Here is a 23,153-nt window from a genome sequence, read left to right as displayed (position 1 = left end):
TAGTTGGTTTCCCCATAGGCTTGAGTCCGAAGACCATACAAGGCCTTGGTTCTGTCCAAAACTTGTAGTTTTTTCTTTTAAGTAGTTGGTTTCCCCATAGGCTTGAGTCCGAGGACCACACAAGGCCTTGGTTATGTCCAAAACTTGTATATTTTCTTCAAGTAGTTGGTTTCCCCATAAGCTTGAGTCCGAGGACCATACAAGGCCTTGGTTCTGTCCAAAACTTGTATATTTTCTTCAAGTTTGAGTCCGAGGACCATACAAGGTCTTGGTTCTGTCAAAAACTTGTATATTTTCTTCAAGTAGTTGGTTTCCCCATAGGCTTGAGTCCGAAAAATCATACAAGGCCTTGATTCTGTCCAAAACTTATAATTTTTTCTTTTAAGTAGTTGGTTTCCCCATAGGCTTGAGTCCGAGGACCACACAAGGCCTTGGTTATGTCCAAAACTTGTATATTTTCTTCAAGTAGTTGGTTTCCCCATAGGCTTGAGTCCGAGGACCATATAAGGCCTTGGTTCTGTCCAAAACTTGTATATTTTCTTCAAGTAGTTGGTTTCCCCATAGGCTTGAGTCCGAGGACCATACAAGGCCTTGGTTCTGTCCAAAACTTGTATATTTTCTTCAAGTAGTTGGTTTCCCCATAGGTTTGAGTCCGAGGACCATACAAGGCCTTGATTCTGTCCAAAACTTGTATATTTTCTTCAAGTAGTTGGTTTCCCCATAGGCTTAAGTCCGAGAACCATACAAGGCCTTGGTTCTGTCCAAAACTTGTATATTTTCTTTAAGTAGTTTTTCTTTGTATTTATTTATTTACTTTTCGAAGGTTAGCCCCTCAACAGGTGGGGAGAGTTAGCTTGAGGTTGGAAGCACCTAGAGCTTCCCGTGCCATTAACGCTGCAAGGCGTAGCCCCTAGCGGAAGTTTATGTCGGAACAACAACTACATGTTGCTAGAAATGGAGGAAACTTCGCGGACCTCTGCTTGATAGAGACTTGACTCCACCGCCACCTGCACCAACACGCAAGCCTTCCCACAGACAGCGCCAATTGTAGGACACGATTTGTAACGACCCATGAATGACGTTGGGCTCGCATGCAAAGGGCCCCAACAATATGATTTGTAGAGAGTGGACTTGAAAGGCATGACCTTGGGCACAGGTGAGCGGTTTAATTGTGGTTTCTATGGAAGCTCTTATATGGGCGGGCTTGGCTTGACTAGCTAAGCCCTTCATTGGTACGGGTTGTAGGACTTAAGTCCTCAGACGGCGTCCGAGGAGCCTTGTATCCTTCCTTTTCTCCCTTTCACCGGGATCCCCCTCCTTTCTTCCTGGGGGTTTACCCTTTTATACTAGTGTTCGTTTCCCCCTTTAGGGTCCACGTGTAAGTTTTACTTTCTAGGGTGCAGACCTGTCCTGTCAACCCATACCTAGAGTGGTTAGGGGTCGTTGGGAAAGTTAAAGGGCATGGTTTAGAGTATGGGCTTGTCAGATACAGGGTTTTGTATTATGATGTTAGCAGCTTTTTCCCTTGCCCTGCCCTGCCCCTACACTGAGTTTGCCCCTTTCTTCAGGCATTTCGTGAGGTGCTGAGCATGAGATCGTCCTCGGCAATATTCTTATGCTCCTTTTGGGATTTCATTATGCGTCCTCAGCAATGGCTCTCCTTGGCTTGGGCCTTGGGCCCTAATGTAGAGTGGGCCTGGGCCGCGAATTCTCTAGCCCCACACCAATTTTTTTCATAGATACAAATTCTTTGCAGCACATCTTATGAAGAAAACGCAATCTTTGACATTGAATACAAATCAGCCCCCCAGTATTATCTTCACACCAAAAGATGCAAGTCTTGCTCTACCATACCTTGACCCCTCAAGATATGATTTACTCCAACAAACCAGTTGACCCTGGTCCCCAAAGAGCAAGCACTCAGTAACAAGTCAATGAAAATACTGAATCATCAGGATAGAGAGAAAAGAGGAAGGGGGGGTGTGGTTTGAAAACTAAAGAATTAAAAGCTAACCCTTCCAATTTGATTAAGTATTCCAAATGAAAAAAAATATAGCCAAACAAAGATCTCGCACAAAATATTTATAATGAATTTAAAGTGACTAGCATCCTAACGCCTAAATGAGGTATAAATGATTTACTGAATTTACCTAAAGTGATGACCATAAATAGTGAAGAGCAATATATAACAATATTTAATCAATGTTTTATAAGAATTAAAACGATCTAAAACAAATTTCTGCATACAAAAGAAATATATTGACCAAAAGATATTTTAAGATATTTAAATTTTGCCTCCAAATATCTGCATGTTACAATTATGAATAATAAAGTCCATTTCTTGATAATAAAAAAATCTTTTTTTTTTCTTGAAAAATTAAGGTAACATTCATGTTGCAATCTCATCATCACAAGTTATTTAGTTGACCTAGAGTCATATATTATTATTCCCAATCACATCTCACGCAATTTTTTCTTATCTTCCACATAATAATATGAAAACCTGAAAGGAGATGATAATTCTTCTGATCATGTAACTTATTTTTATATTAAATGAAGTTCTGGTTGAAATTCTTGCTCACAAGCTTCATTGTGCATCAAGAGGACATATATTGACTTTACCATAAGTGCAAGGGTCATATTGAACTGCATTAGTTCATTCTTCGTATTCATAAGTCATTGTCTTAAATGGATAATCAATAGCATATAGTAAGTGACTTTCTCACAGTGAGCAATTATTGTCGATCAGAAAATCAATATAAACCATATGATATAAGCTATGTTCCTCACACAAAATGAAAAGAGAACTACACAACAATTGTTTCCCAAAGATGTATGATGAATCCACTTTTTCACTCTAATAAAAATGGAACTGCTTTTGAGAATTATTTGGCTAACTTATGGTCATAGATGGGCACATGACAAACATACAGTCACGCATCACAAAGGACTAATATTTTGATTTTATTAAACAAGATGTCACATCAAACTAGTTCATCAAAATGAGATTGTTCCATTTGTATCTTGTAGAGATAAAGAAAGTTTTAAACACTGAACAAAGAGAGAGAGAGATGACTTACTCATTGTATGTATTTGAGAATTTCACCTTTTCTTAGAAGGGAAAGAGAGTACTCAGTAGTGTCAATTAGGTCATCAATGTTATGTAGGGATGTCTCTTCAGAAGCCAACATGAAGATAGCACGAATCTCTGCTTTCTTAGCCAATCTTGCTTCAAAAGCGAGAGGCAGCTTTGGGGAGTTGATGCTCCGCAATATCTAGCGATAAATAGAGAGAACTTGTCCTCTATTCCTTGCCAAATCCTCTGCTGTTGCCTGTATATAAGACCTTTTGCCATTTATTTGCACTGGAAGAAATTTACTATGCACTTGTTTTCTAATCAATTGGTGGGGTTAAATTTATCCAATACAAAACAAAGTTAAATGTCATCACCATCAGATATATACGTTCCTTTAATTTAATGCAGACTATAAGTGTCCTTTGGATAGAAAAAATCTTCACATAGCAAAATGAGGGAAAGATTCAAGATACTGAAAAGTTTCAGTAACCCCCCACACACCCCCCCCCCCCCCCCCCCCCCCCGGCAGGTGTTTACAAAACTATTATTCAAACAAAAAAATGTGAACCACCAACCACCCCAGCAAATTTGATTCATATCTGCGCTCTCTCTGATGCAGCCACCCTCTATCCTTAGGACTGACAACTAGCCAGCCAACCTTTCTGGCCTCTTAGGACTGCCAACAGCCCCTTATTTTGACTTCTCATATCTGCCATGTACCCCTCCTCTACCATTAGGACTGACAACCAGCCAGCCAAACTTTCTGACCTCTTAGGACTGCCAGCAGCCCCTTATTTTGACTTCTCATATCTGCTATATATGCTCATTAATTACAGCTTTGACTTATGAACTATTAGCTACTTTATTTCCTAATAGTTAAAGATTATAAATAGGCTAGCTATGTAAGAGTAAAATCAGTTTTTGATGTGAATAAAATTCAATTTCAGACCTGGACAGAAACTTGTTTCTCCAGTTTCTCTGTAATTCCAACTTTAATTCTTAATTTTAATGCAATTCTAGTTCAAGTTCTCAATCAATTGATCTTGATCTCCATCATTTGGTATCAGAGCACAGATCTGGTCCTCTTTTTTCCCTACCACTTTGATCATTTGAGCCCTAGATTTCCTTGTGTTTCTTTTTTTCTCCCTTCATTCAAGATCCTAGATTTTAGATCTAGGTTCCTTGTGACAATCAAATCTGTGGCTGTTGCAAATATCACAGATTTGATCACTTGTGTTGTTACTTCTATTCACAATTTTTTTTCAAAGATTGTGAAGCTTCTAATGGCTCAAGGAAGGAGAGGAAGGAGAGGCGGAATAAGGGGGAATCAAATGAATGTTGGGGAAGGAGTTGAAGCCAACCCTCCAGTGGGGAGGAATGTTGGACGGAATCAAAACATCGAGAGAGAAGACATGATTGCTGAATTAAGGAGACAAGTTGCAGCACTTACGGAGGTGGTGCAGCGTATGCAGCCTCCTCATGAGACTACCGATGAGTCCGATGACTCTCATTCTCATTTTGAGAACCCTTTTGGAGCTCCTCCAAGGGGTAGGCCTTATGTGGAAAGAAATGAGCCAAGGCTTGACTACAACTTCAAGGTTGAAATTCCAGAATTTCAAGGGAGTCTCAAACCGGAAGACTTTGTAGATTGGCTGAACACCGTTGAAAGGGTGTTTGATTATTATGAAGTTATAGATGAAAAGAAAGTGAAGCTAGTCGCTATTCGCCTTAAAGGGAGAGCTTCCGCTTGGTGGGAACAATTGCAAATTTCTCGCCAAAGAAGTGGTAAAGTCAAGATCAAGAGTTGGGAGAAGATGAAGAAAAAGCTCCGTGAGCAATTTCTTCCTTTCAACTACACCCAATCACTCTACAAAGACCTACACAACCTTAAGCAAGAGGGAAGTGTAGAGGAGTATACGGAGGCGTTTCACCAACTTGTAGTAAGGGTAGATTTGAATGAAAGTGAAGAACAAATGGTTGCAAGGTACTTGAGTGGATTGAAGCCATCCATCCAAGATGTCCTTAGTCTTCAATCATTGTGGAACGTGTCGGAAGCCTACAACCGGGCTTTACTGGTAGAGAAGCAACAAACTAGGCCAGCTGTAAGGTCTGGACAGTGGGGTTCCAGGTCTGGGCAGGGGATTTCCAGCCAATATAAGGTTGGGAATTCAAGTACAAATGGGAGAGGAGAAACTTCTGGGGTTGAACAGCAACCAGCAGGTTCTAAATCTGCTATTACAGCCCCAAAACAGTCCCAAACAGCCACTGTTGGCGGGGGTAGACAGCAACAGGTGGGTACTTTCAAATGTTTCAAGTGTGGAGAGCCGGGTCATCGATCTTCGGATTGTAGGAAGAAGGCTCTTATGTTGGAGGAAGTAAAAGAGCTTGAACATGAAGATGGAGAACCCATCTTTGATCAACCTTCAAATGAGGTTGGTGGTGATTTTGAAGAAGAAGAGGGCTTGACACTTGTGATGAGAAAGACTCTTCTTGCTCCTAAATTCAATTCCGAAGAAGATTGGTTGAGAACCAATATTTTTTATACAACTTGCAATATTGGAGGAAGAGTTTGTAATATGATCATCGATGGGGGAAGTTGTGAAAATGTGGTCTCTCAGGAGGTGGTTGATAAGTTGAGGCTTGCCACTCAAGATCACCCACATCCCTACAAACTTTCTTGGTTCAAGAAGGGCAATGAGGTGAAAGTAACGAAGCGTTGCTTGGTGCCATTTTCTATCCGGAAGAAATATTTTGATGAAGTTTGGTGTGATGTAGTCCCAATGGATGCATGCCATATCCTTCTTGGAAGACCTTGGCAATATGATCGCCAAACGATGCATGATGGGAAGAAGAACACCTATACCTTAAGCAAAGACAATCAGCAATTTACTTTGCTGCCAATGAAGGAAAAGGTGACTTCTAAATCCTCTACAACCTCTTTACTCACTTCTAAAAGCTTCATTCAAGAAAGTCAAGATAGTGGCTACATTTTCGCATTAATTCCAGCCAACACAGTGGCTGGAACTGATGTTCCTAGTGCTGTCACTGAGTTATTACAGCAATATGGTGATGTTTTTCCCCATGAGTTACCTCCTAACTTGCCTCCTATGCGAGACATTCAACATGCCATTGATTTGGTACCGGGTGCACCCCTTCCAAACAAGGCAGCATATCGTATGGCTCCAAAGGAGAAGGAAGAATTGCAAAAACAGGTTCAAGAGCTTCTTGATAGAGGCTACATTCGGGCTAGTATTAGCCCTTGTGCGGTACCCGCTCTCTTGACTCCTAAGAAGGATGGCTCTTGGAGGATGTGTGTGGATAGTAGAGCTATCAACAAGATCACAATCAAGTATCGTTTTCCAATTCCTAGATTGGATGACATGCTAGATTGCTTGGCGGGTGCAAAGGTGTTTTCCAAGATTGATTTGCAAAGTGGGTATCATCAAATTAGAATTCGCCCAGGAGATGAATGGAAGACGGCCTTCAAGACACATCATGGGTTATTTGAATGGCATGTTATGCCATTTGGTTTGACAAATGCACCTAGCACTTTCATGAGGGTGATGACACAAATGTTGCAACCACTATTGGGGGTTTGTGTTGTGGTGTATTTTGATGATATTTTGGTGTACAGCCGCTGTTTGGAGGATCACTTGGTGCATTTACAGCTTGTGCTTGACATTTTGAGGAGAGAAAAGTTTTATGGTAACATGAAAAAGTGTAGCTTTGGGATGGATCAAGTGGTGTTCTTGGGGTATGTTGTGTCTTCCAAAGGAGTGTTCATGGATGAAAACAAGGTTAAGGCTATTGTTGATTGGCCTACACCTTCTAGTGTGCATGAGGTGAGGAGTTTCCATGGTCTTGCTACCTTTTATAGAAGGTTTATTAGCAATTTTAGCACCATTGCAGCACCTCTCACCAATTGTCTCAAACAAAAGTCCTTTATTTGGACTGATGAAGCCCAAGAAAGCTTCCAACTTTTGAAGAGGAAGTTAACCGAAGCTCCTATCCTTGCCTTGCCCAATTTTGACAAGATATTTGAGCTCAATTGTGATGCATCAGGAGTGGGAATTGGGGGTGTCCTTAGCCAAGAAGGGCAGCCCATAGCATTCTTTAGTGAGAAGTTGAATGAAGCAAAACTTAGGTATTCTACCTATGACAAGGAATTCTATGCTATTGTTCAAGCCATCAAGCATTGGAGTTACTATTTGGCCTACAAGGAGTTTATTCTACACACCGATCATGAGGCTTTGAAATATCTCAATAGCCAATCTAATGTGAACAAGAGACATGCTAAGTGGGTAAGCTTTTTGCAGCAATTCACTTTCTTATTGAAACATCAGTCAGGAATTCTCAACAAAGTGGCTGATGGGTTGAGTAGGAGGACTAATTTCTTGGTGGAAATGCAAGCTAAGGTTGCTGGTTTTGAAATTTTCAAGGAGAACTACCAAGATGACCCACATTTTGGTGATTTATACCAACAATTGCAGCAGGGACAGCAACCTACCAAGTCTGACTTTTGGTTGAAGGATGGATTTCTTTTCAAAGGACTGAAATTATGTGTGCCTAAATGTTCTCTAAGGGAGTTGATGATTGTTGAACAGCATAATTTGGGGCATTTTGGCAAATCAAAGACCCTAGAATTCCTTAAACAAGACTACTTTTGGCCGGGAATGACTAAAGATGTTGAGCGGCATGTTCAAAGGTGCCAAGTTTGTCAAAAAGGAAAGGGTACAACCACTAATGCAGGTCTGTATTTACCCCTTCCAGTGCCTAATAAACCATGGGAATATATTAGTATGGATTTTGTTCTTGGCCTTCCATCTACACAACGAAAGAGTGATTCAATCATGGTGGTAGTGGATCGTTTCTCCAAGATGGCTCACTTTATCCCATGCAAGAAGACTTCGGATGCTTCCAATGTGGCTGCTTTATTTTTCAAAGAAGTCTACAAGCTTCATGGTGTACCCCTATCTATTGTTTCCGACAAGGATGCTAAATTTCTTGCTCATTTTTGGCGAACTCTATGGCGCAAGATAGGAACTGAATTGAGTTTTAGCACTTCTTTCCACCCTCAAACGGATGGTCAAACTGAAGTTGTCAACCGAAGTCTTGGAAATCTCTTGAGATGCTTGATTGGAGAAAATCCTAGAAATTGGGAAAGTATCCTTCCCTTGGCTGAATTTGCTTACAACTCTTCTCTTAATCGGACTATTAACACATCTCCTTTTGAAGTTGTGTATGGGAATAAACCTTTGAGTGTCTTAGATTTGGCACCCTTGCCACTTTCTAAGAAGGAGAATGTAAGAGCAACAGAAATGACAGATTTTATGCAATCTGTCCATGCACAAGTCAAGGAGAGAATTGAACATTCCAATGCAAACTACAAGGCTGCTGCTGATATTCACCGAAGGAGACTAATTTTCAAGGAAGGGGATCTTGTATGGGTGATTTTGACTAAAGAAAGGTGTCCTCATGGCTCCTATTCCAAGTTGGGAGCAAGGAAAGTAGGTCCATGCAAAGTATTGACTAAAATCAATGACAATGCCTACACAGTCCAACTACCCCCTCACTTAAACATCTCTAATGCCTTCAATGTGAAGCATTTGAAGCCTTATTTTCCAACTGAAACTTGAGGGCAAGTTTCCTTTATGGAGGGGAGTATGATGCAGCCACCCTCTATCCTTAGGACTGACAACTAGCCAGCCAACCTTTCTGGCCTCTTAGGACTGCCAACAGCCCCTTATTTTGACTTCTCATATCTGCCATGTACCCCTCCTCTACCATTAGGACTGACAACCAGCCAGCCAAACTTTCTGACCTCTTAGGACTGCCAGCAGCCCCTTATTTTGACTTCTCATATCTGCTATATATGCTCATTAATTACAGCTTTGACTTATGAACTATTAGCTACTTTATTTCCTAATAGTTAAAGATTATAAATAGGCTAGCTATGTAAGAGTAAAATCAGTTTTTGATGTGAATAAAATTCAATTTCAGACCTGGACAGAAACTTGTTTCTCCAGTTTCTCTGTAATTCCAACTTTAATTCTTAATTTTAATGCAATTCTAGTTCAAGTTCTCAATCAATTGATCTTGATCTCCATCACTCTCTCTCTCTCTCTCTCTCTCTCTTCAATATATCAGCTTTGCCTAACACAATGTTTTAATTATATTATGCCAACCAACTTAACATGTTTGCCTTTGGCTCTCTTCTCTTCTAAGCTAGATATGCCAAGACTTTCCTAATTCTGCCCAAGACAATAACCCAAAATAAAAACATGCATTTCTAAGTTCCTTAGAGACAAAAGATATCTAGAAATATGAACTAAATTTGCCATGCAACCACCCACTTAGGGTTCATCACAAATTTATTTATATTATCGAGTCTACAACTCTTATTCCCTTTGCAATAATATGCTACTAGCTTTTAATCATTGGACTTTATTTGAATATCAATGCCAAGAGTAATTTGGTAATTTTATATGTTTTTGGTTGTCTAGTTTCATAGTTGGTAGCTGAAAATGGATTTCTGTAAACTCCCATTTCAGCTGAGTTTAGTTTGAGTTTTATTTAATTATCACAAAGTTTTTTATTTGTCAAAGTATGAACTTTTTCAAGGAACTTCCAATCCTTTTTTATTTTTCAAAGGAGATATCCAAGTTGTCAATACTATACTAGAGGTTGTTCCGGTTTGGTTAGGGGAATGATATATATATATATATATATATATCAGTCAAAGCCTATATGATTAGCTAAGAGTCACAAAAATAATAAAGGTATGTCTCACCTATCAAAGCCTGACCAAGAATGATCTATATATATATACACACCATTGTACCTAGATAAAGAAGAAAAAAAATAGCAAAACATTAAAACTTGGCCACAAGGGCCAGTGGGTGGGTGGGTGGAGATAAAGAAAAAAGCCTCCACTTTCCATCAGATTTCACTTTTGCATAAGATATTCTCATGTAGGGCAGACAAAACAGGGGGGCGGGGGGGGGGGGGGGGGGGGGGGTGAGAAGCTGAGGATTATGCGATTGACAACATGGCAATGACTGCTGACATGATGGTGAGTAGCAGTGACAGGGCTACGTGATTGCTTTTTTATTTTTTGTACCAGCCCAGTTTTGATTACTGGCCAAAATGTTCGTTTTTCTACGCTAAGTCCAGTATAACCCATTATTGGCCAGTAGTTAAAGCATTACATTTAAATGGTATTTCTATACCTATTCATTGACTAGTACGATAAGTACCGGCCGGTACAATACGGTATCAACTAGTTTGGCTAGTATTTAAGAATTCCACCAAATCAAAAAAGAAAGAAAGGAGCGATTACCTTTTAATCTTGCCTCAAAGCATATTTGCCACACACACAGTTGAGAGCAAGAGGCACAAACCAACCTCCTCTTCCCCTCTCCCCCCCCCAAAAAAAAGTAGCTAGTATTCATGGACTAAGCCCCAACCAGCCCAACCAAAATTAATAAGGCTGGATTCAGCATCATTGATAACCAAACCTTAGACCTAACCCAGCCTCACCCCACTCCATTGTCATCTAGATTCTTCCCAATTGATAGGTAAGGTTGTCTCCATCTGAAACAAGTGTATGAATATTTGCATGAAACACTTCTTTTTGAACACACCTAAATTAAAGTAGTACCTGTCTACAAAATCAGTGCTTAGTTTCCAACTCCATTATCATCAAGCCCATGCAAATCACTCTTACTTGAAGACATTGTATTGTTTAAGGTCCTCTTCCAGACAGCCTCTTATTGCATCATAGCTGGAATTTTCCATTATCACCAACAGAATAATTTTTTTTTCACCTCATTTTTTCTTTTTCAGTAAGTTTACACATACACCAATGGGTTATACTCCACCCTTTCTTATGTATCATTTGAGCTAGAGCTCATTGACTATCTATATTTATTTTCTCAATTAGTTAGAACCAAAAAAAAACTGCAAAAACAAAACATCATGAGCAAAGTATTCATAATCACTAACTTTGATAATTTCTCAAAACATCATGACTAAAATGAGCAATGAATTCCTCATAGAAAATCAAATGCAATTTGAACAATTAGATTCTAGAAACAACTACACACTTGAAATGCCTCATTGAAGACATTCACATACATGTTAAAATTTAGCTCGTCCCACAAGCATTCTTGGTAAAATGTCTATTAAAATATTCTACAACCTCATAACAAGATAATTAACAAATTTTTATAATACAAGTAGCTCTCTTATTTCCTTAGAAAACAATAAGTTTGAAAAAAAGAAACTAATACATCTTTAGGAAATCCCAATTTAGCAAATTCTACTTACCCTTGCAAGGCCAACCAACTTTGAAGCGATGTCTATTCGGGGGGAAAAAAAAAAGGTTCGAAGTGATGTCAACTTGAATCTAATGAAGAATAGTGCAACCCTATCAAATAGATGCAAGACTAGAACTCACTCTACTGATAGTAAATTAAATCAATTAGAAATAGAAAGGCATCTACTAATACGTATAAGGTATAAATGCTTACTTACATGTGCTTAACCCTTCAAACCCATGTAAGACAACCCCCAAAGAGATCTAAAGCAGTACACAAACTCCAGTTTTGGTCCACCAAAAACATCTATGTCTTAACCACATGTTGCCCTGAATGACACCAAAACCATATTTTTACAAATTAAGTTAAACAATCCTTAAGTCTCCAAAATAAACTCCCATCATACCCCACTAACCCCAGTCCTAAAGACCACCAAAATAAAGTCTTAGAGTGTGTTTCAGGAGTTCAAATACAGTTTCTATGGCTTCTTTTGATTTACAGAATTGTTTTACCAATATCACCCTTAACACAAGACCTTTTTAAGCCTAAAGCCCAATTTTTAGGAACTCCAATAAATATAATCTTAAAATTACCAGACTTTCGCTAAACATCATTTTTATACTCCACAAATCAGTCACTAGATAGTTTCTTTTAAATTCCCAAGCTTTCATCATGGCCCGCCAATTTTTCGATATCTTAGAAACCCATTTTGAGCACTGTTGGCCACCTTTAAAAGGATTATAATGACACCAGTAAACACTATCAAAGGGATCCTTAGGCCTCCCAACATTGTTATTCATATCTCAACCAAGAGCTACAGCTAAAATGTATGTCAAACTATGGACTTTGGCTTCAACAAGCTCATGGAAGGCTTAAAAAACCATAAATTTTCAAAGACATTACAGCAATATAAGTCAAGAACTTGTCCCCCCAAAACAAAGCTCTAGTTTCACACTTCCCTGTCTAGTTTTCTCAACACTAAGCAATCTAAGCCGAAACTTGGTATTTTGAACACTACCCACCAATTAAAATCCAATCCAATCCAATCCAATTCATTTAACCAAATAGAGTGAAAAATCAAAATTTCAAACTATTCTATTAATTTTAATTCTTGTTTGGACTCATCAATTTCATATTCAATTCCCTTTTTTATACAAAAAAAAAAAATTTAGATCACAGATTGTTGTGGATGAGAGAGATAAGGATTGATTTCTAATTAGGGCAGCTAAAGAAATCAAAAATCTAATATCAAATAAATAACAAACCTGAGAGACACAAAAAGATTCGAAAAGAAGCGCCTTCGAACTCAACTTCTCCTTGAGAATTACAGAGTCTACAGGTTACAGAGAGATTAACGAAGGAAGAGTGCCGTTTGACGTGTACTGTTATATTTAAAACAACAATTTATATATACTAACATATTTACCACGTCATGTACTGTATTTTACTATCTAAAATATTTATACAAACATACAATTTAACAATATTTCAACATTAAAAATAAAAAAAATAAAAACAAAAATAAAAACTACATTATGAATATGCCATGAGCCTTATAACTCAATTGATTAATATTTTCATGTCATTTATGGTGTGTTTGGCAGAGTAGATTTTAGGAAATATGAAAAAAAAAAAAAAAACAAAAAAACAAAACAAAAAAAGAGAGAGAGAGAAAATGAGGAGGGAAAAATAATGATGGGATTCGAATATTTTTTCCTTGGGTCTATCAAAAAATTTTCTCTCCAAAATGGGAAGAAACTTAAAAGGGAAAAATCTGATGGCTAATGACAAAAATGCCTAGGAGCAAGTTGCACATGGGCTTGTATTTGCTCTTTTTTTTAATTTTTTTCAATTCTAAATGTTTGCCTTTTGTTCTCATTGTTTTTTTTTTTTTTCTTCTTTTTTCCTTTTGCTTTCCACTGGATGTTGCCTCTTCCTTCTTCTTTTTCTTTTCTTTTCTTTTCTTTTTTTTTTTTTTTTTTTTTTTGTTTAGACGTGATTTTTTTTTTTAATAAATTTGGGTGATTGTATTTTTTTTGGTTGTTTGTCACTTTTTGTTTTAATTGGGCATAGGGTATATGAGTAAATTTATACAAACTCATTTTTTCATTCCTCCACTTTTTCACTCTCAACCAAACAAAAATGAGGAAAATTAAAATTTTTTCTATCATCCCACTTTTCCATCCTCCTATCATTCAAGATTTAAATTTCATCTCTGTTACAACTATCAAATTATTAAGAAAAAATTGATGTATATATCAAATATTTGATTCTATTTCACTCAGGTGTCATATTTGGAAGGGATGTTTTGATTTTACTGCACTCTTTTTCTGATTGGAAATTGGAATGTAATGCTTGGCTCAAACAATTATAGTTGTGTAATAGTGTCGCAAAATGTTTGGTAGCATTTGCTGTAAAATGATGGCAGAGTCTCTGTTATTGGAGGAGACTTCACCCTGCCTAGATGGCTTAATTTCCTTTGATACATATTTCTCTTGGAGTGTGTGTGTGTGTATATATATATATATATATGAGGGAAAAAAATATCATGTTTTGTTAAATTAACTTACAAACCTAAAGAAAATTATTAAATACTCCTACGGTGGTGTCCCTCTCACATTTATGGTGAGACCCACTATGAATGTGAGAAGAAGAAACACCATGTTACCGTATTCTAAGAATATCTACTAATTACTTTTTTATCTTTCTAACTTAATGAGTTCTATATTTTAGAAATCAAGTTTGGTGAGATTTTGTTCCTTGTTCTCTTCAGCAATTTAGTTATAGTAAAGATTAATTTTGGGACCGTCAAAATTACTAAAAAGATTTCCCTAAAATGAAATAACATAATAATCGAATTTGTTCGTTATTCTCTGGAGCATTTCAAAAAAAAATGCTATAATAGTCACCAATAAGGCAATAAGCCATTAGTTTATATATAAATAAATAAAAATTTTTTTAAAAAAAAAAAAAAAAAAAAACCTTAAAAAGCCTAAGAGCATGTTTGGTATTCTTTTTCCAAAAACAATCTCCCATTCAACAAAAATTGAGTATTCCCCCAGGAAGCACGGACACAAGTACAACATGGTAATACGAGATATTTTTGAAAAGTTATAACATTATACGACCAATACGACATCGATATGACATGAGTACAATATGAGTATGACACCCTAAATGAAATGTCCGTACTTCCTAGGTATTCCCTTACCTAAATATCAATAAAATAAATTTCTACACGCCCAATTAAGCAAAACCAATGACCCCTTATATCCTATATTACATTGGTTTGATTTAAGGCACCAAATTTTTTTTTAACAATAAAACTTATAATTTTTTTTTTCTAATTTCAAAATTAATTTTCTAGTTAATTTTTTTTTTCAATGCATCCAAACGGGACTTTTGAAGTTCAATGTAAGGTGATAAAGTTTCTAAATCAAAAAATAAAAAAAAATAATAATAATAATTCATGAAGTTCAAATGTGTCTAGGTATGAGGTAACAGGATTCATTGGTCCCAAACTTGATAAGAAGTGCTTAGTGGAAGGTTTTTGAGCTTCGCTCATACTTGAGCTAGGCATTGTTAATTTGTCATGCAAAGGGCTTGAGCAACAACTACCATTAGTGGAGCAAGAAGAATTGTTGTATCACTGTGTTCCATGTCATGTCTGTGTGCATCTTAGGAAATAGCCCTTATTTCCATCAAAAGGATCTGACTTAGAAACATTAAAAGTATCCACAACTAATCTTAGGAAATTGTGAATTATGAATTTTGAATATAATTAATGTCTACAATTCCAATTAATTTAATATTTTCTAGAGACAAGTTTTCAAGTAATTCCACTAAAACAGCACCTGCTTATTTTCTTACCCTACATTCTGCATATCCCATTTGTTGAATACACAAACTAGAATCGCAATCAAAACACTATAGTACAGCCCCAATAGCTGGTATATATGAGAGCAATATGGAAATTTTAAGCTTGGGTATCCAAGCAAATTGAGTGAGATTCATTTTCTACATTTATACCTGGAATTGAGATATTTGGATAACGCATTTGCTCATATTATTCATTATATATGGACATTGCACATTTGCTCATGGCATTACTATGTTTCTTTATCAATGACTATGTACCTGTTCCAATTAAGAAAAATATAAAGGTCATACACATCTTCTAGCAAGCAATTATCTCCGGCGCTGCTTCTTTGAGTCAGGAGTTGAATGAACCTGTGCTTTCTTTCCATAAGTCTCCAGCTGAAAGTTTTCAAAGGCCTCAGACACTGCTTCCACCTGTATGTAACATTTGCATATAATTCATGGTCATAAAGAAATATCCTAACCATATAAATGACATAGCAAAATCAATGTCTTTATTTTCCACAAACCAGTTCAGGCTTCTTAGAGTACACCCTCACTATCATATCTTGGTAAAATGCAGGCAGCAAGTGGCTGATGCGATCATCTTGGATTGGGAATACCTCATCACTGTCATAATCCTGACAAAAGTCAAGCAGTTAATTCTCACAATGTGCAAGTAATATTATGTCCTCTAAAAAAAACTGTTCATGAATTAATAGTCAAACCAATTCAGCTTCAAGAAGGATTAAATTTTAAAAGCAGTGCCTTTAATTAAGTTGGGATTCATTATCAGTACATCAAGCAGGTGGCATTTAGCAGAATTACTGTTGATTTCTAAAGCATAAGCTATAAGTCTTGGTTAACCTGCATTGTAAGCACTTTTTGTATAAGGTTTACCACCTTCTACCTTGGAAATATAGTTGACCATGTAGTTAACATGATACCAATTTATTCAATTAAGGGTTTTTAGGTTGTAACCTAATTCATCAAGGATTTTGCAAACAACATCACTAAATTCACCAAGTACTCAGGTTTAAGTAAAGAATTTTCTAAGCATAAATAGTCCTGATTCCGGATATTCAATCTTATGCTAAAGTTGAGGGCCACCCTCTATATCACTGAGTTTGAATTCAACATATGCTAACCTGCAGCATTATGGTTGAAATATTTCATAAATTGAAAATAACATCTGTTAGTCCTTTAGTGAAGCTTACAGAGATCAATGATAAGCAAAAACATTTAAAATAAATAAATAAATAAATAAATCCTGGTAGAGAATTGATCTCAGTACCTTGAAGAATTTGATGCTGGATGAGGAGAAACATGCATGAGGAAAAAGATTATTTGTCAAATTAGATTAGAAGTAGAAATTCATCAAACAGTATGCAAAGATGAACATTGCCTTCATCATAATCATTGTTTTTACCTTTGAAGAGGGTTGTTTCTTCCTCGTGTCAAATCGATCTTAACATTGCTCACAACAATATCTTCTTCTTCTAGCGTCACACCACCCGTTTTCTGGTTGAAAAATTACACTTTAGGATACTATTTGTCCACTTTTGAGAAACAAAGACCATGGTAAAATCATATATCTTTTTTGGACCTGGGAGCAAATGATATCTTGGGGAGTGATCTTTTTGAAGTGCTCCATCTTGTCCTTTGGGACAGAGAACTCATTGCAGAACTGAGAAACATATCAACTCGATAAAATTATATTGCCTTTACGGTTGATATTATAGGAGAAGTTAAAGATTTTGAGACATGAAGAATTTCAAACATTACTACCTCTTCCCCATCTTGCAATTGTAATAAGATACCTGATATAGCTCCCTTCTTCGAATGCGTTGAATAATGTCTCTTGCTTCCTTGAGCTCTTGTGCATTAGAAAATTCAATGATTTTTAAGATTGAGTCATCTAACTGCACTTTTAGAGAGACTATGTCAGTGCTGTAAAGTAAAACCTAGAAGTTTCATGACAATGTGTAAAGTTCAAACCTTCCAAAATTCGGCCGGTTGACGAATTGAGGATGCAATTTGAAGAAAATCATTTGCTTTTAACAGAGCATCAACAACCATGAGTTCTATTGCCTGACAAAGGATCATTGTCAAATTTAATGCATTAAGTGTTCAAATACAGATAAAAGACATCTATGCTGGAACTACTATTTTGAAGTTCCACATTAACAAATGGAGTTGGGATTTGGCACCTTCACTTTAGCATGTGTATAGACTGTTCGATGCAAATCAGCACGAGTGGCAAATAACTTGTGGATTGTCAGATCTGACAAAGAAATCAAATACCGCATGAAGAATATGACAACCTCTAATCTAAAAGTGATGAAATAAGTTTCAACAAATACTAACAATCCTTAGCACGGTAACATATCTCGTCACCCATAACTCGCATAGATTCCATCAACCTGCAAATTTGATTGAAAACATGGTTCTCTTAAAAGCCATTGCTTGACAAAAGAATAGGGTAATAACCTAAAGTATGTGCACAATTTAAAGTAAGCCAAGTTCAAACAGCTGTACATTTGCAAATGTCACAAACTTTGATTTAACTTGAACAGAGTTCACCAATACATACCTCTCAAAATGAAAATTGCAGCCAAGACCACAAGCCCGAGAGTCCCGAACTATGTAGTCAAACCTGCAGAAGAATGACAGTTATAAGTTTTTTAATTTCAGAAAGAATCCAAAATGAAAAATTAGGAAAAGAAAAAATGAATTCAACTTACTTGTCAACATCTATTCCATTTCGACCATTTGCAACAATATCATACAAGAACTTCTTTTCCTTCATATTCTACGTTCAAGAGAATCATTAGAAGGAGAAATGACGATAGAAGATGCTATGAAAGTTGAATATAAAGAGACAGGCATAACAAAATAAGTCCTGAAAGGTATTATGAGATAAAGAAAATGCCAAAAAAAAAAAAAAAAAAAAAAAAAACTTGGGCTATAATAACGTACTTCTGTTGAATCATGTTCAGAGCTTGCAGTGATCATTTGCTGCCAGGAGGACATACATACATTAAACCCCCAACAATTTCAAGTCTGTAATTGCTAGATTTTACTAATCTACCTGTATCCCCCATTCTTCATGTACATAGAAGTACCAAGTTAAAGTCTCAGGAGTCAAAATAATCTCAGTAATTAAAAGATGTGAACAAGAAAAGACATTGATAGTAAGAAAAATGGAAGTATGCAATGACACAGTCTCAGCAGAAAGAAATTCAACCAAAACAAAGCCAATGGAAAAAGTAGCAACTCCAACTATTTCATATCCCAACATGTTGATGACAACTCAGAAGATTGAAATTCGTGCTTCATGAATCATGATGGGAGTTCACTAGCTGTAATAGTGATATTCTGGGAATAAGGATTGTTAACAAGAAAGGAAACACACATCTATGCATAACATATAACCTTCACTTTCGTAAGGGATTCAGAATCAATGTCAATATTGTGCTCATCAACAATGTGATCTACCATCTTCACAGACATATCCTCATGAGACCTGACAATGTTCAAGTAATAACCACAAAAAAAGGATTAAATTCTTGAATGAAATGGTAATTAACAGTTACAGTTCAAATAAAAATTAAGGAGTAATAAATTACACAAGCCTTTGTTACAGAAAATAAAATATTATTTGACTCTTATCTGATAACAATTTAGTAAGATTGAAAAAAATGGTAAAGAGCATATGCTACTAAACAGACAGTGCACAGAAGGTCTATTATCTTTAATTCTTACATAAACTCATCCTTTAAGAGTGTAAATAGTGAACAAATGCAAAAGGGATACAAGGTGGCACTTGTCTTAAGGTCAGGTAGCAAAACCAATTGTGAATCACAATAAAAAGAAAATCAAACTACAAGCCTCTTTGACAATCTTAATTCACTGATAGATCTTTGACCTATACAATGAATTATTAGAATTCTTATTCAATCTAAACAATTTTACTTCTTTTTAAAATATAAATTAGTATCTGCCTGAAAGAGCAATTATGAGGATGGATGAGATATAGGGCACTGTAAGAGAACTTGAGGTTGGTTCCTTTGTGCTGGCATATGCATATCCACTATTCAATACCTTAAACAAGCTCAAGATTTAAAAACTCTGTGGACAATGTCATGACAACCTTAACAGTTTACCTTAATAAAGACATGCTAATAAAGTGCTTCAGCAAATTGAATAAGCGAACTAAAACTACAACTGACATGTGAAGTTATGGCACTAAAATAATTTGTCACTTATAATCTTTGGTAGAACTATGCTGATATGACATTCAAAAGACATCAAGTTCATCTCAAAGAAACTGATGAGAGTAGAAATGAGCACACAGGGGACAAACCTATTCTTTTGATAATTCTTGACTTGAATTAAATTCTTTTTGTAATTAATTTCATGTATGACAGAACATTTATAATTGATTAAGCCAAAATTATGAAAAGAAAAAAAAAATTTATTATGTCTCTTTAGTATGTTGGTCTAAAGATGGTGATTCCAATAGAAAGGTTATAGATGGTGAACAATACAATCTTCTCTATTCAAAATTGATGTCATTGTTTTCTTAGGATGAATGTAAAAGTCACCATGGGAAGCCATTAAAAACCCGAGGAAGAAACTCCTTCTCAAACATGTGGCTGAATGGCCCATGGCCAACATCATGCAGTAGTCCTATAAAGACAATCAAGAGAAGAATGTATAGGGTTTATTAACAAAAAAAAAAAAGAAAAAGAAAAACTACAAGAAGAATACATAGGTTAAATCAAGTGATATAAACAAAGAATTTGTTATGATAGGTAAAAATTAGTCACCAGCAAGTTTTACTAATTTAATATCTGAACGCTCAATTCCAAGCTCTAAGCCCTGCAAGGATAAGGTTTGGATAAAGATAATAATCTCATTAAGAGCATCCAAAATGAAATTACAGCATAAGGACATGTTCTCACTTGACAAGTTTTAATAGTATCAACAGCTTTGCCAGCCAACCAATAAACTCCTAGTGAATGCTCAAACCGAGAATGAACTGCCCCTGGGTAGACCATGTTCGATAAACCTGTGATACAAGGAAATTTTTAATTAGTAACTAGTTTAAGCCCACTAGTATCGTTTGAAGATAATATAAAAAATGCATTGCACTCAACATAATTTTTATGCCTGATAAGTGCATTTGATTTAACATGCTAAGAGTGAAGTCAATAAGACTTATTTTTTGACATAAACCGCACAACAAAAATTATGATAAAAATAGACAAAATGCTAAGCACTTAAGAAGTTTGCATAAGCTAGAACCTGCAAAGTCAGCTGAAAGTAGAGATGCACAAACGCTATTAATATGTTGTCATAGATACCGAATTCCAAAATTGAGCTCAATATTAAAATATATATTTATCTTTTTAATTTTTGGAAATAAAGTTATGAAAACTGATTTAATATGAGACTTACTTTCAAATTAGTATAAGATATACAGCCAATAATGTGAAGTGCCCCCCATGGTTCATAATACACCTCATTAAAGGATATTACCTTTAACATTGATTTAACTACAATCTGAACCATAAAAATGATATTATAGTAAATCAAACGTATGATTATGACAAAAAAATTAATAATAATTAATATTTTAAAATTTGTCTTTCAATTGCTACAATAACTGCATCAGAAATCTTTAATCAGTGGCATAGATTGGTTCATTGATTAATTTTTGTGTGAAAACCACAATAGAAACTGTAGAAAGTGACAAGAAATGTAAGAATTAAAATTCAAAAAATTTAACTAACATTTAAATTCCAATAAAAAGATACTTGACATTAAATTTCTTCAAGAACCCGGTAAAATAGATTATTATATTTTGCCAGTGAAATAAATAATAAATATCCGGTAGATGTACACTTAATTATTTATAAATCTAAATTTCCTGATAGTTAATTCAGGTCAATCTTAATTGTTCCCAAAAAAAAAATTCTAGTAAAGGCTGGCTCACCAAGCTGCTTTAGCTCACGAAGCCTGCAATAAGTAGCAAAATTGTCAAAGAATAGTTCATGAAATAAGAAAAACAACCATTACATTCAACAAACTTGCCTCTGAAACTCCTCAGTATCTATGAACTTCAGAGCAACCTGCAAGTAAACATGAGAAAGGTAACTCAACCATCAATACTAAGAATGGTTAATGACAACAGAATTATTCATAATGTAATGCATATTAAAAAGGAAAGCAATTATAGATACTTTCCTAAATAAAGACGCCTCATCAAACCATTAGGTTGATGATCTCAAATCTACATCCTTACCTATTTTATTTACTTACTTCTCATATACTTTGGTATGATTTAAAACCCTGAATTTCTAATGATTTTGTTTTATATATTTCAAATCAGCGTATTTTTGTGCAAGGATTATAGTTTTGTTGAGCAGAATCATCATGATTACAGAGACAAATTAGGAATAAACTATTCACTCATTTTACCTATTGAACATTCAATAGTTTTACTCTGTTCTGAATAAGATTGAATTTAATTTCGTTCTTTATATATTCAAATTTTCAAAATAAAAATTTACATTTTCAAATAAATAATCTAACAGTTGCTCAAAATCTCATAGAAAATTTTCATTCATGAAAATCAAATTCCAAATCCTGAGCTATTTCGTAATTTCACTATCATATTCTGGTTGAATCAACTCAAATCAGAACAATTCAAGTGAGTAAATTGCAATTCTGAAGCTCCAAAAGTTATCAATGCATATTTCATATAAGTAAATCTGTGTTCCGCAAATAAGCCAAGTTAAAACAGAAAACTCAAACACATATGAGGATTTGAGAAGCAAAATATTGCATAAAATTACTGAAAACACAATTTCATAGCTCTTAAATTTAGTTACGCAAAAATAATTGGAGAATTACACATTTCTCTAGGCTATGAACAAAGTCAAAGCAGAAAGCACAAACAAAAACAAGAACTATGCATTTCTCTAAAGCAGAAAACACGAAAGCAAAAGCAACAAAAACAAATCACATATAAAAAATTAATCTAGTTTCACTTCAATCGACTCCATCGCTACACTAAACCTCCAAAGGATACGAATCCGAAATTCATTCACCAATTCTACATTTCTCAAAGCCATAAACCAATTCAAAGCGGAAAACAATGACAAAAACACAGAAACCAAAGGCAAAGGCAATGATTCAAGAAGAAAAAGAAGAAGAAGAAGAAGCTTATACCGGCTCGAGATAGATGTTGCCGTGAACGTTGTCGTGGACTTGCTTCAACAAACGCCGGTCCGTCGAGTCTTCAAAGTTGGTAGAAAGACCCATTGTTCGCTCAGTACAACTCTGTGAAACTTCAGAGAAAGAAAGTAACGAAGAAAATGGAGCTCTGTTTGCTAAAGGAAAAAACGAAACTCGAGGATGCTAGGGTTTTGAACTCGAACACAGAGAGAGAGAGAGAGAGAGAGAGAGCAATGCTATGCAGAATGAGAAAGGTAACTGAAAGGGAAGCGTGTGGGTGTGTGTTTATATATGCAGAGTGAATAGGAATTTTGGAGTGGTGGTGGTGGTGAAATAATGCCGCCAAATGGTACTCTCTGTTTGTCTACTTGAGGGCCTAGCGCGTGTCATGCACTATCCAGTCGGGTCGGTCAAAATACACTCTTGAAGCACTTTTGGGTCTATAAATTTTCATTTGAGTCCCATTGGTTCACAACAAAATCAACAATTTTTACTGCAACTTGATCATGTGGTAAATTGTGATTAATGAAATAAAAAAAAATGATGATCCATATATGTGGGTTTATAACTTCACAATTCACAATTCATCGCGTGAACAAGTTGTGACAAAGCTGTTGATTCTATTATAATCGGAGCATAGTTGACCTTAATAAATA

General features: G+C 35.7%; 1 protein-coding gene and 1 long non-coding RNA gene across 22 annotated transcripts in view; both read right to left on the bottom strand.

The window, feature by feature from the left end:
• Positions 1–22,781, bottom strand: part of LOC126718519 (uncharacterized) — a 225,007-nt gene extending 202,226 nt beyond the window's left edge. For 4 of the 21 annotated variants that reach the window (XR_007652980.1, XR_007652981.1, XM_050420762.1 and 1 more), the window contains exons 1-15: positions 22,492–22,779; positions 21,352–21,389; positions 21,254–21,276; positions 20,220–20,326; positions 20,085–20,136; positions 19,860–19,944; positions 18,688–18,778; positions 18,232–18,270; positions 17,997–18,064; positions 17,846–17,908; positions 17,620–17,675; positions 17,463–17,536; positions 17,251–17,343; positions 17,073–17,174; positions 16,859–16,939 (exon numbers count right to left, since the gene is read on the bottom strand). Coding sequence is in view for 10 of the 21 variants with exons in the window: in XM_050420762.1 (XP_050276719.1) it covers positions 16,859–16,939; positions 17,073–17,174; positions 17,251–17,343; positions 17,463–17,536; positions 17,620–17,675; positions 17,846–17,908; positions 17,997–18,064; positions 18,232–18,270; positions 18,688–18,778; positions 19,860–19,944; positions 20,085–20,136; positions 20,220–20,326; positions 21,254–21,276; positions 21,352–21,389; positions 22,492–22,584 (1,065 nt within the window). In the remaining 11 variants the exon portion in view is untranslated. Of the gene's footprint in view, positions 1–15,351; positions 15,688–15,782; positions 15,894–16,546; positions 16,563–16,681; positions 16,774–16,858; positions 16,940–17,072; positions 17,175–17,250; positions 17,344–17,462; positions 17,537–17,619; positions 17,676–17,845; positions 17,909–17,996; positions 18,065–18,231; positions 18,271–18,687; positions 18,779–19,859; positions 19,945–20,084; positions 20,137–20,219; positions 20,327–21,253; positions 21,277–21,351; positions 21,390–22,491 lie in introns of those variants that run through there. The other 17 variants (XR_007652978.1, XR_007652979.1, XM_050420756.1 and 14 more) reach the window with 12 other exon arrangements.
• On the bottom strand, positions 708–12,801 carry LOC126718525 (uncharacterized). The gene is made up of 3 exons (XR_007652985.1): positions 12,660–12,801; positions 3,081–3,332; positions 708–1,898 (listed from the first exon to the last, which is right to left on the bottom strand). It is a non-coding gene; the product is annotated as an uncharacterized LOC126718525 (long non-coding RNA).
• Positions 22,782–23,153: the final 372 nt, after the last annotated feature.

The sequence above is a fragment of the Quercus robur genome, chromosome 3, assembly GCF_932294415.1.
Source record: "Quercus robur chromosome 3, dhQueRobu3.1, whole genome shotgun sequence".
Classification (NCBI taxonomy): Eukaryota; Viridiplantae; Streptophyta; class Magnoliopsida; order Fagales; family Fagaceae; genus Quercus; species Quercus robur.
The sequence above is the reverse complement of the archived record's forward strand: the minus strand, read 5'-3'. Positions and strand labels throughout refer to the sequence as shown.